This window comes from Pan paniscus, chromosome 9 (genome assembly GCF_029289425.2).
Source record: "Pan paniscus chromosome 9, NHGRI_mPanPan1-v2.0_pri, whole genome shotgun sequence".
Taxonomy (NCBI): domain Eukaryota; kingdom Metazoa; phylum Chordata; class Mammalia; order Primates; family Hominidae; genus Pan; species Pan paniscus.
This window is the reverse complement of record NC_073258.2, coordinates 71,771,283-71,784,779: the sequence shown is the minus strand read 5'-3', so window position 1 is coordinate 71,784,779 and position 13,497 is coordinate 71,771,283. Positions and strand designations below refer to the sequence as shown.

The 13,497-nt window shown below is 53.1% G+C and overlaps 1 protein-coding gene across 2 annotated transcripts in view; it reads left to right on the top strand.

The window, feature by feature from the left end:
* SHANK2 (SH3 and multiple ankyrin repeat domains 2) overlaps positions 1 to 13,497 on the top strand; it is a 697,015-nt gene that overhangs the window by 354,169 nt on the left and 329,349 nt on the right. For both annotated transcript variants that reach the window (XM_063608635.1, XM_055093718.2), the window contains 2 exons: positions 1,494 to 1,663; positions 10,898 to 11,011. In XM_063608635.1, the coding sequence (XP_063464705.1) occupies positions 1,494 to 1,663; positions 10,898 to 11,011 (284 nt within the window). The remainder of the gene's footprint in view (positions 1 to 1,493; positions 1,664 to 10,897; positions 11,012 to 13,497) is intronic.

Sequence of the window (13,497 nt, the reverse complement as noted above, 5' to 3'; positions counted from 1 at the left end):
TGGCCACAAGCAATCCTCCCACCTGAGCCTCCCGAGGAGCGAGAACCACAAATGCACAGCACCATGCCTGGCCAATTTTTTTTTTTTTTTTTTTTTGTAGAAATAGGGTTTCATCATGTTGCCCAGGCTAGTCTTTTTTAAAATAGTGGCAAAATAGGCCAGGTGCGGTGTCTCACACCTGTAACTTCAGCACTTTGGGAGGCCGAGGCAGGTGGATTATTTGAGGCCAGAACTTTGAGACCATCCTGGTGAACATGGTGAAACCACATCTCTACTAAAAATACAAAAATTAGCCAGGCGTGGTGGCGGGCGCCTGTAATCCCAGGTACTCAGGAGGCTGAGGCAGGAGAATCGCTTGAACCTGGGAGGCAGAGGTTGCAGTGAGCCGAGATCATGCCACTGCAGTCCCGCGTGGGTGACAGAGGGAGACTTTGTCTCAAATAAATAAATAAAATGAAGTAAAATAGTGGAGAAATATGTGTAACATCAAATTTATCACCTTAGAACCATTTTGAAGTGCACAGTTCAGTGGCGTTCAGTGGAATACATTCGAGTGTTGTGCAACCATCACCACCATCCATCTCCAGAACCTTCTCATCTTGTGAAACCAAAACTCTGTCCCCATTGAACCCTCACTCCCCATTCTCTCCACCAGCCCCCGGCACCCGCCATTCTACTTTCTGTGTCCATGAATCTGACTGCTCTCGGGCCCTCGCATGGCTGGGATCACACAGTCTGTGTTCTTTTGTGTCTGGTGTATCTCACTGAGCAGTGTCCCCAAGGTTCACCCACGGTGTAGCCTGTGTCACAGTTTACTTTTTTTTTTCTTTTTTTGGAGACAGAGTCTCACTCTGTCACCCAGGCTGGAGTGCAATGGTGCAGTCTCGGCTCACCGCAACCTCTGCCTCCCAGGTTTAAGCAATTCTCCTGCCTCAGCCTCTCCAGTAGCCCGGATTACAGGTGCTCACCACCACACCCTGCTATTTTTTGAATTTTTAGTACCAACGAGGTTTCACCATGTTGGCCATGCTGGTCCCGAACTCGTGATCTCAGGTGGTCTGCCCACCTCAGCCTCCCAAAGTGCTGGGATTACAGATGTGATCCCACCACGCCTGGCCCAGAGTTTAATTCCTGATGGAGGCTAAACAGCGTTCCATCGTATGTTTGGACCACCCTGTGTCTCTCCATTCTGTGGAGGGACCCTTGGGCTGCTGTGAACGGTGCCACTGTGAACACACGTGTGCAGACGTCTCCCCGAGTGGCAGCTTTCTGTCTGTGCGGGGCAGACCTGCGAGTGGGATTGTTGGATCTGCCTGAGCCTCTGACCACAGTGCTGCCCCGGCCCGTTCCCATCTTCCTGTCTGGCATCAGGAGTTCTGATGCGGCCAGCCGAGGCGCAGCATGCGTTGAATGGCTTGGCTGTGGTTTGTGGCATGTGGCTTGTGACCTTGTGACTCTGCTCTCTCTCTCTCTGCCCCTCTCACCTGGTCCAGGTCGCCTTTTGCTCTTGGTGCCAACAAGGACTCACTCTCGGCCTTCGAGTACCCGGGGCCCAAGCGGAAGCTCTACAGTGCCGTGCCCGGGAGGCTCTTCGTCGCTGTCAAGCCATACCAACCCCAAGTGGACGGCGAGATCCCCCTTCACCGTGGCGACAGGGTCAAAGGTCAGTGTCTGCTGGTTGTCCTCCGCTCCTGGAGTGAGGTCAGGCTGGGGCCCTTCACCCGGCCTGCTGTGGGGACGATGTCCAAGGCTGTGCTTCTCCATGGAAAATACGGGCCCCTGGAAGGGCAGGAATGGGGAACAGAGTGACCTTCCCAGACCCTTTCCCTCACTGTCCAGGGAGCTGCTGCGGCTTCCCCAGTGCTGGGTCTCAGGGATCGAAGGAGACATGTCCACTGGGAATGAGATTCCACTTGCGAAGGGCAGTAGGGGAGCCAGATGAGGGCATCGAAGAGCAGAGCTCCTTTCCATCCCCTAAGTCTGAAGTGTCGGGGTGGGCCCTGGCATGGGTCGGCTTTGGGGTCTCCAGGTAGATGGTCCGGTGTGACCTGAGGCCCGGGGCCTGCAGTGTTCAAAGGAAGGAATTCTACCAGGTTGGAAGGAAAGATTCTCAAAGCAGAATCCTGAGAACCAGCGTTGAGAAGCCTCTGGGGGGGCCATTGTCAACACCAGGTCAAGAAGGGGTTAGACATTGTTCCTAGGGTACTGGGGAGCCAGTGATGGTTTCTGCCCAGGGGGAAATCAGGTGTGTGAAGCACTGCAGGAAGATAAAAGTAGGGTTGGAGGGAAGTTGGCAGTGGTGGCATCTGAGGCGCATAGCAGAAGCAACATGGCAGGTGTGGGCTGCGGAGGTTGTGTGGGGTGGTAGGAACTCACTGGGTGGAGCAAGAAAGGCCTAGCACACGTGGCCAGCATGCCCAGGCCCTGCCATTGGAGGGCAGCACGCCGGGCCCTGCCATTGGAGGGCCTTGCCATTGGAGGGCAGGTTGCCATTGGAGTGGCATGGGTGGAAGGTGCGGCCCTTAGAGGTCAGTAGGCCCGGTTCAAATCCTGCCTTCCCCAGCTGGCTGCCTCCTGGCCCCCAGCAGGTAATTGACTCAGTTCCTTTCTCTGCGCGACACACTGATCAGGTCAGCTTGACCTGGGTTACTGCAACATTCTAATGATGGCAGAGCCCCGCCCTCTTGCCTGATGGCCAGTGTTTCTGCTGCACACATATTTCATCATTTGATAGCATCAAACAAGTCTCTGGAGCTCTATTCATTTTTTTCAGTCATTTTTCTTTACATTAGATCATTTCTATTGGTTATTGTTTAAGTTCACTTACCCTTTCCTTTGAAATGTCCCTGTAGCTGTTAAGTCTGTCTTTTGAGTTTTATAATTTCATAAATCATGTTTGCTAGCTTTTCTGTTTATCTGTTTTTATTGTTGCCTTTTATTTGCCAAGATCTCCTATTACCTTGTTGAGATTTTTTTTGTTCATTAAAAACTTAGTTTTTTGTTTTGTTTTTACAACACTGTAGGTTGGTGTAATTGCCACTTTAAAATCCTTCACACTTACCCCATCAATTTGGCTGTCTCTCTGAGGACTAGTGCTGAGAGCCACCTTCCCTCCTCCCCACTGAGGCCAGCCCTGAGATGTCGGGTGACAAGGATGTTAAGGCCCCGCAGTGGGGGAGCAAGAGGGGCCATCTGTGCAGGGATCAGGGCCGATGCTGGCCTTGTTAGCAACCCCGTTCTAGGAAGTGAGAGCCGAAGTTCCTAGAGTGTTTTCTGACTGGTCTGCACACTCAGGGCCACCCCCTAGGCCCAAGTGGGAGCCAAGGAAGCTCACTGTCTCTCCAGAGCAGGAAGGGACACACGGTCTTCTTGTCCAGGCCTGTCCCTATTGTAAAGAGGAGAAGCCTGGGGCTCAGGGGTCGGAGGGTGGGAGCTGCTCCTCTGTGAGTCCTGCTTGGAGCTCACTGATGCCCAAGGAGAAGGCTGGGGTGCGGCTGGCAGTTCCTGTAGGGCAGCCAGGTTAGTCCTGGACTTCCAAAGGGGCAGAGAGGCCTGTGAAGATGAACCTAGAGCCTGGGGCTGGGCATCTGTGGACTCACTCAGGCATGCTGACCCATGCTCCGAGAGGGGCAGAGCTGCAGACAGGCTCCCATGCTGTGAACTTGGCACTTGTCCCCAGTCCCTTAGACATAGAGCAGAGGCCCGTGGGAGTGGGCACTAAACAGCTGAGAGTCCCTTAGAGGGGACCCTGAGTAGCAGCATGGATGAGCAGGAGCTCAAGGGAGAGGGGGAGCTGGTGATGAGCCCCATCAGTGGGTCTGAGTCTCCCACAGGCTGGCAGTGGTAGGCAGACTTGAGGACCCAGGACTCGCAGGGGTCCTGGGACATGGCAGGCGAATCCACATCTCACACCTTAATTCCCAGAAGCTCTGGGGGGGCCTTCCCCTGTCCAACTCCCTGGGTTTGATAGAATGATTCAACAAAGGAAAGAAGGGAGGTCACGTGACTCCTATCCGCAGCACACTGGAACCCAGCAGCACCTCCTCAAACATGACCAGACTGGAACCCGCCCCTCGCAGGAGCGTGGGGCATGCAGGGAGCTGGGCCTGTCTCCCAGGGAGAACAGAAATGACAGAGCTCGGTTCCAAAACTCACACTTCAAAGGATCGATGGCAAAGGACTGCTGTTCTGAAAAGATTCGAGTGGGCCGCGCAGGCCATTTGCACACAATTGGCACGGAGCCTCTTCCTGCTGCCAGTGGCGCCGCTCTTCCTTCCTGCCGAGCTGTCGGTGCCTCCTCCCCATCGTGGGGTGGCCCGCACATCCTTGCTGCCTGCATGGCAGTGCTTAGAGGCGGGCGGGTCGAGCCGATCCACTGCCTGCAGAGCCAAGGCCGTTTGGAGGAATTCTGTCCCCTTGATATCAAGGGAACAACCATTGTGGGCAGGAAACCCAGCTGCCTGGCTGGCAGGGGCAGGTCTGGGAGGGTTTCCAGAGAAACCAAACTCATTTTTTGCAGTGGAAGTCGGGTCTGGGAAGCAGGCAGGCAGGGTGGCTGTGACGGGCCCCAGGGTGGCCCTGGGGTCCTGCTGATAACACTGCTGCTCCTGGCTCTTTCAGAAGGTTAATTTACATCTCCTCCGCTCGGTCCCATTTGGGAAGGGGTTGACGTTCCCAGTAGACAGCTGCATACCATGTACCTGGGAAAACATACCCCATCATTTTTCTCCTAAAATAAGGGGTGCCCAAAAATAGGTGTGTACATGTTCTGATTCCCCTACTGACCCTCCTTTTTTTTTTTTTTTTTTTTTTTTTAATTCAAGGGCTCTTCTTTGTCCTTCACTGTGCCTGGCACATTCTTCCCTCCACTCCCGATAGTTCTTTATGCGAGATCCGGCATCAGGCTCCTGAGCCAGAGGCTCCTGTCCAAGCTGTGTACCTGAGTGCAGTTTCTCAGCCTCTCTTCCCAAAGTCCCTGCATCTGAGACATGAGGGGAGTTTGTTAAATGTGCAGATCTCCTGGCCATCCATCCCTACATCTGCAGAATTGTGTCTCCAAGGACACAGCCTGGGAATCTGAATAGTTAACAAGCTCTTCAGGTGATTTTGCAGCATTCCTGACTGACGGATTGTAGACCCTCTGCAGGCAGGACTTTGTCTTCTTCTTGTTTGTTTCCCAAGCATGTGACACTGTGCTTGGAATGGGATAGATGATGGACGGATGAAATGGCTGGATGGCTGGGTGGGTGGGTGGATGGATGGGCAGGCATGCAGGCAGATGAACGGATGGATGGACGGATGGATGGAGAGGCAGATGAATTGACGAATGGGTGGACAGGCAGACGGTTGGATGGATGGATGGATGGATGGATGGATGGATGGATAGATGGGTGGATGGGTATATGGGTAGATGGGAAGATGGATGAATGGGTGGGTGGGTGGATGGATGGATGGATGGATGGTTGGATGGATGGATGGATGGATGGATGGGTAGATGGATGGATGGGAAGATGGATGGATGGATGGATGGATAGATGGGAAGATGGATAAATGGGTGGGTGGGTGGATGGATGGATGGATTCATGGATGGATGGATGGATGGATGGATGGATGGATGGATGGGAAGATGTGAAGATGGATGAATGAGTAGATGGATAGATGGATGGATGGGCCGATGGATAGATGGGTGGATGGGTAGATGGGAAGATAGATGAATGGGTAGATGGGTGGGTGGATGGATGGATGGATAGATAGATGGATGGATGGTTGGATGGAAAGATGGATGAATGGGAAGATGGATGGATGGGTAGATGGATGGATGGGTAGATGGATGAATGGGTGGGTGGGTAGATGGGAAGTTAGATGAATGGGTAGATGGATGAATGGATGGATGGATGGATGGGTAGATGGATGGGTGGATGGGTAGGTATATGGGAAGATAGATGAATGGGTAAATGGATGGATGGATGGGTAGATGGATGGATGGGTGGGTGGGTAGATGGGAAGTTGGATGAATGGGTAGATAGATGGATGGGTTGATGGGTAAATGGAAAGATGAATGAATCGGTGGGTGGGTGGGTGGATGGATGGATGGATAGGTAAATGGATGGATGGGTAGATGGATGGATGGGTAGGTTGGAAGATGGATGGATGGATGGATGTGCGGTTGAGTTTGATAGGTGGGTGAATGAGTGGATAGGTGGGTAGTTGGATAGGTGGTGAGTGAGTGAGTGCATGGCAGCGTGAAAGAATGACAGAGTTTTCTAAATAGCAGTGTGTGTTTTGTCCCACGCTCTCACCACCATGCTTCCATCCTGCTTTTCCTCTGCTCAAACAGCAGCTATCCCTGTGTCTTCCCATCAGCTCCTCCTTCAGGATTCGGCTGCCATGTCCCTTCCTCTGGGAGTGTCCCCACCCCCACCTGCCATGCTCCCTCTCTACTTTTTGGCCCAGGCCACACAGGCCTCTGATGCAGCACATAGCACAGTGAGCGTGGTCATTTTAGGGGTTCATTTATTTAACAGACACACAATGAACCCCTGAGGGTTCCTGGCCATGGGTGAGGCCTAGGGAAGCAGTGATGATTGACCCTGCTTACTGCAAGCCCCCATTCTGGCAAGCAAAAAACTAAGCCCATGACATAGCATTGCCAATGCTGGGGGGTCGGGGCACAGGGGGCGCCAGCGTTTTTGCTCTGTGACATTAGGTAGGTGGACAGTAAGGCCATCCTCCTTTTCTGAAGCTCCTCCAGGTGTCTGCCCCAAATCCTGCACCATCTTTGTGACCCCAGACACCAGCACAGTCCCTGACCCAAGTAAGTCCTGTGTCAATTTAAGCAGAAGGATATGCGGATTCAAGAACACCATGCATGGTTTGAAATTGAAGATGGCCCAGAGGTACATTAGAAACCAGCGTGTTTGGTACAGAACAGGAGAAACACTGGGTCTCGGTTCCTCCCTCCTCCACAGTGACCTGGCAGGTTTCTGTGCCCAGGCTGGGGTCAACGGGGAGAAGGTGGAGTGTAGCAGTGGGGTCGGAGCCACCCCTGACCCATCCAGTACAGGGAATCACCGCTGCTTTCCAGTTTGCAAGAGAGCTGCTGAGGCAGGGAGCAGCCCACTGTGGTGGCCATGGTGAGGACAGCAGGGCTGGCCCTTCTCCAACAAGCTTATCCCCACTGTGGCCTCAGGAAGCATGTGGGGCCCATAGAGAGATCCGCAGTTGGTTCTCATAGGTGCCTTAAAGCATCGTCTGTGTTGGAGCAGACATGGTGTTGAGGATGAACCTTCTTTCTAGCCAGGTTTCCCAGGGTCCCCAGCCGTGCCGTATGTGCCCCTCCCCCGGTCCTCATGCCCTGGGTGCAGTGCCTTCACCTGCTCTCTACCCACCATTCAAAGCACTGCCTCTTCCTGCAGGGTTGCCCCAAGTCTCGCCACACCCCCTCTTTGCTTCCGTAGTCTTCCTCCTGCCCCTCGGTTTGGCTGGGACGATTCTCATCTGATCCTCTGTGGTAGAGTCAGTCCTATCACACCGTATTCCCCTGCAAGTCTGGGGCTCCAGGGACAGGGTCCTTGACAATTTTTCTAGCCGGAGCACCCAAGAGCAAGGCAGGACTCCAGACTCCAGAATTCCCCTGGTTGCCTGGTCAGAATTCACTCTCAGAATTCACCCTAGTGTTCCACATGGAGTAGGTGGGGCCACAGAGAGAACAGGAGTCCCCGGGGTCCCTCAGCATCCCAGTGATGGGGCCAAGTCTCTCACCTCCCAGCCCAGTGCTCGCTCTTGTACTGCTGGGTGGATGGGGACTTCCTCTTCTCCTCCACCTCTTCTTACCCAGGGTGTGGAGTCTTTACTTTTGAATGAATTGCATCAGCAAACTATGGGGTAGCCAAGCCCAGCCCCTTCCTCACCATATGAGGAACACCCATTCCTACCTGGACGCAGATGTTCTGTCAGGGAGGCACTCAAGGCACAAACCCCTCTCTTGCTCCCCATTCTCTGAAGAGGACCAGCAGGTACCATTTGCACAACCAGAAACCCAGAAGGGGCCCCCTCCTCCATTCCCCTGCACCCTCGGCACAGGTCCTGCTCTTTTTACACCCCTGACATGAAGGCTCCCCGTGTTGGGGGGACCCCTTGCGGCACGTCACCTCTGCCTCCTTGTACAAGCCCGTTGGAAACAGCCTTTCATATTTTTGGTTGGTCTTGTAATAACAATAACACATCCTGAAGTGCATACTTCATAGAGATTAAATATGGAACTAAAAGGTGTGATTCTCCTGGAGAGGGGAGTTTGGAAGGAAAGTCAGGCAGGAGTGTTGAGTCCTCATTCCACACTGGGCTCACGTGCCTCTGATTCACGCATAGAAACACTTATGAGCTAGATAGTATTGTCATGCTCTGATAAATGAGGAAACCGAGGTACAGAGAGACCGAGTTTTCCCAAGCATCACATAGCTAAGATAGGGCAGAGCTTCCATGGAAGATGATACCAATCTCTACCTATGCAGTTCCCTTCTCCCCAGGCCCATATAAAACAGCAGAATGACCTCACAGCCGTGAAGGAAGGAGAGTGTGGGTATCTGTGGGCACTGGCTCCTGGTGGCGCAGCAGCAAGTCCTTGGCCTCCCTTTGCAGCCCGGGGTTACTGCTCTGAGATGACCCTCTCAGGTCCAGGGTTCTGCTGGGAAACTGTGAGGCACATCCCGGCCAGCTGGGCTGAGAGGAGCCCACAGGCCCTGCATCGAGTTTTGGAGGAGATGCTTCAGGCAGTGATGATTGTCCTGGTCACCTGGGATGTGGCTGATCTGTTTCAGTTAGGTCATTTCTTCAGGTTATTAGGAACTTATAAAGTGGGGTTTTCAGTTCCATTAACCTTCAAAAATCATGGGCTGAGTGGTTCTCTGTCTGGCCTTTAAGATTCAAATGAGGGCTAGAGGAAAACACTTCTGGGGCCATAATTCCTCTTTCAGCAGGGCTGGTGCCTTTGGATCCTGAGTAATTTAAAAGAAGGTAAAGATGTGGAGAAATCAGATTGTTTTCCTCCTTGCTTAGACACATTAGGAGGGAGTGAAGGTGTTGAGGGCATCCCTGGCCCAGCACCAAAGTCCTAAGTAAGATACAGACCGGTGCAGTGGCTCATGCCAGTCATCCGAACCACTTTGGGAGGCGGAGGCAGGTGATTGCTTGAGCTTAGGGTTTTGAAACCAGCCTGGGCAACATAGTGAGACCCTGTCTCTAAAAAAGTAATTATAATAATAATGAGGTGTCGTGGTACACGCCTGTCATCCCAGCTACTCAGGAGGCTGAGGTGGGAGGATCACTTAAGCCTGGGAGTCAAGGCTGCGGTGCACTGTGATGACACCACTGCACTTCAGCCTGGGTGACAAAGCCTCTAAAAAAAACAAAAAACAAAAAAAAAGCCCTAAGATATAAAGATTTTCCTTCCTCACTTTGCCACTGCAAGCTTTATGACAGAAATAGTTATCACAGTAGGGCCATGGGGACCGGCGGGGTCCTCCTGACCTTCCCCCCACCCCATGGTGTCTTTGGGCTTATGTCCCTCACCCATGCTCAGCAGTTGAGTTTAAAAACAAACATGCTTTATTCTTCCAGCGGATGTTCATTGAGGGCCTACTGTGTACCCAGTACATGGGCTGGGGAGGGATGCCTGTGTCTGGACTCAGCAACTTCCACCTTGTAGGCTGGGGCGGCCGTGTCTGTCCAGTGATGTACGTGGTCGCCAGGACAGGGTCACTGTGTGGCCACCATCCCTTCTCTCCTGGGGAATTGGCTTCTTTCAACCACAAGTCAGAAAGAAACCTGCAGTCCTTGCCAGCAACCACGTAATGAATAGGTTCCTGATTAATAAGCCAGCACGCCTGTGGGCCAGGCCTCCAAGGGGCTGGTGCTGACTGTGTGAGGTTTTTAGTGCAGTTTCTTCCATTTTAAGTGAAGATAATTCCACGTCCACACCACTGTCAGATGATTCGTGAGCTGCTCGCCCATCCTCTGCTGTGATTTCTTTTTCTTTCTTTCTTTTTTTTTTTTTGAGATGGAGTCTCACTCTGTCACCCAGGCTGTGAGTGCAGTGGCGCAATCTTGGCTCACTGCAACTTCCATCTTCCGGGTTCAAGTGATTCTCCTGCCTCAGCCTCCTGAGCGAGTAGCTGAGATTACAGGCATGGGCCACCATGCCCGGCTAATTTTTCTATTTTTAGTAGAGACGTGGTTTGGCTATGTTGGCCAGGCTGGTCTTGAACTCCTGACCTCAGAGGGTCCACTCCCCTAGGCCCCCCAAAGTGCTGGGATTACAGGCATGAGCCACCGCGCCCAGACCTCTGCTGTGATTTCTCCTTCCGCACGCTTGTTTAGAAGATCCAGACAGAGCCGGGCAGGTGGATTTTCTTTCCTCCAGGCCATCTGCCTCCGGTTCTTGCCCAGCTTAGGAGGGGAAGGTACGACCTCATCATTTCCTCCCTGCTTTGTGGCGGTGCCCCCCAACTCCACTTTTATATCTGAAATCATTGATGGTAAGGACAGCCAAGCACCACTGTCCTGTCTCACGTGCAACACTGAGAGATGCTACAGGGCCGCCGTGCACATCCATTCATATGACGTGGTGTCAGATACATAAAGATGCAAACATGTCAGTGCTTCATTCCTGTCTCATCGCCTAAGGGGCAGAGGGCACCTGTGATCTGCAGTGGTGATGCCCCGATGCCTCTTAGCACTATCAGCAGCTGAAGGAAGTGCAGTCACACCAGAGCCACTTGCTCTGCAGGCCTGGCCAGGGGTGCGCTGATTCTCCTGCCTCTGCCCAGCCCCACTCGTCTTGTTCACCCTCAGGCCCTCCACGTCCCCCCTGCTAACACCTCTCCCTTTTTGTCGTCTCTAGTTCTGAGCATCGGCGAAGGGGGCTTCTGGGAAGGCAGCGCCCGCGGCCACATCGGATGGTTTCCGGCGGAGTGCGTGGAGGAGGTCCAGTGTAAGCCCAGGGACAGCCAGGCAGGTAAGGCGAGCGCTAGTGGCCGCCCACCCTCGATCCCGCAGGCCTATCTCAGGCCCGTGGTCGGTGTTGTCCGTGGCAAGATTCGGCCGTTGCGTCGTAGAGGGAGGCTGAGTTGCGAATTCAGGACTTTCTAGATCTTTGGAAACAGGTTGGTTGCTTTCATTCCTCTGGGCTTCATCCAAACCAGAAATTCCTTACAAGATGGTGTGGAAGCTTTTAGTTAAAAGGCTGCTCAGTACACGTCCCAGAAAACCTGGACCGTATGTTCTAGCCATCAGAGAGAGACTTTTGGGGGTTGATTAGATTTCTTTTTCGATCTCTTCTATCGATGGCATAAAACAGGCAGCTTCCCATGTGCAGGCGAGATGCTCCCGTGCCGCCCTGAGAACACGTAGCAAACGCCTCCGTAAAAACTGCTCGAAAGAGTTCAGTGTTCCGACGGGAAGCCATTCCAGCATCTCTCTTAGAACCTCCAGATATAGCACTTGCTGAAAATCGTTTCAAAATTGATTGCCGAGAGATTGAATTGATTAAAATGTGAAGAGGAGACCACTTATATAAAATGATACCGAGTATGTGTGTGTGTGTGTGTGTGTGTGTGTGTATGAGAGTGGAGGAAAAGTGAAGCCTTAAGTGTCTTATAAGAAGAAAGCAGTCCGCATGTGAACGGCATCTGGCTTTTAGTAGAATCCCAGGCTCACAGAACACGTGTCAAGTGGCCATGGACGCTGCGGCCACCAACCATGCACGCCTTCTTGTGCGGAGCCTGCCGCCTCTGAGCTCTGTCCAAACGGGCCCATTGCCCTGTTTTTGAGGTTCCTAGTCTGTGGGCTCACTAGGTAGCCCTCTGCCACCTGATCAGATCTGCCAGGGCCAGCCAGGCCCTACAAACGTGTGTTCTGGAAAGCAAGGAGGAGTCTGTCCTGGACCTGGCTGGCTTTGCAGTCTCTAGCAGGGAGGCTCAGTAGGTTTTCTGTCTGAGATCTTGGCTTCAACGGGGACTCAGTTCGTGCAGCAGCTTCCCTGCTGATGAGTCCCTGCTCAGGCTTAGACACCAGACGGTATTGTGGGGTATCGAGGTAAGACATGTCCCAAACTTAACCATGAAGGAGAAGCTGGGAATGTGCTCCACTTGGAAGGCTGGGTGGGAGAGAGTGTGTTTTTCTGGATGTGGCGATGACAATGTTACCAACAAAGCTGGTCTTCCCAAGAATGGGGTCTTTCTCTGTTGTGTGCTACACAGCCAGTATCCAAAAGCAAAAGTGAGCTTCAAGCAGCACAGGCTTTATTTGTTGTCCATGGAACCGAGAAGCGGGAGCTTGGCTCACAGATCCATTTATCAGCTCCCGAGGGCTGGGAAGTCACCGAGCTGGGGCCTCTGTAATAAAGGGATTGGGCATTAAATCAAGGGGAGGAATATTCATGTCTTTTCTGGAAATGGGCAGAGAGCTTCTCAGAACCGGTGTGCCGCCTTCCTTTCTGTCCTTTTACGGTTTCTTTCTGTTGTTGTCATGGTGATTGTCAACTATCCTGGTGCTGGGGGGAGGGTCATTTAGCATGGAAATCAGATTGTAATGAGGTTAGAGGTTCTTCAGAAGCCAAGTGAGCTGCCATCTTGGATCCCACTAGTCTTAGCCTTTTTGGTCACCAGGGGGAGCTTCTGACCTCAGGCATCCTGTTGCCTCAAGATAAGCAGAGTTGAACCAGGTAGACCACATGGGCTTTACACTGGGCAGCAATCACACTGAGCACTGGCACAGGCCAGACCTCCAAGCCCTGCCATTGCCCGTCCACCCCTGGTCCACACCCACCCTCTCCTGCAAGCAACCTTCCCCTGCCTCGCTTGTCTGAGAAGGGCCAGGCCCCGGAGCTCAGCTTGCCTCCCAGGGTTGCTCAATGCCTTCCTTCTCCCTGTCCTCCAGTCCTCCTCTTCCTGAGCAGCCACCACTCCTCCCTTTCCTGGCACTCACCTTCAGAGCCACACTGGCTGCCCTCCCTCCACTCTTTTGTTGGAAGGACTCAACTGTGCCAGCACCGGGCTTTGTTGGCTGTGCCACACCCGGATGGGGCAGTCCTGGAGGGCTGCGTAGGGGGATCATTTGAGCTTCCTGATCTCTCCATCCTCCAGAGAGTAGCGGCTTCCAGGATAGTGTGCAGGAGGAAGCAGGGCAGCTGGAGTAACCTGTCTTCCTCCTCTCTCCTGTGGGCTTTTCCCGTCCACCTGCCAGCATCACCCTGTGTGCCCTAGATGAGAACGTATGGCTTTCTCTAGCCCCGTTGACAGGGTCCCCACCCAGGGCAGGTGGGCGAGGTTGAGTCTACCAGAAGATGTACATCCTGTGCAGGCAGCTTCCAGAGGGGCGGTGGTTTGTGTTTGTGTTTACTGTGGGAGGAGGTTATTTAAGGGGTAAGACAGAGGTTTCTAGAAGGGTGATCTTGCTCCAGCTCACACTCCCAGGACAATGTCCTTGATAAAACCGTATTTT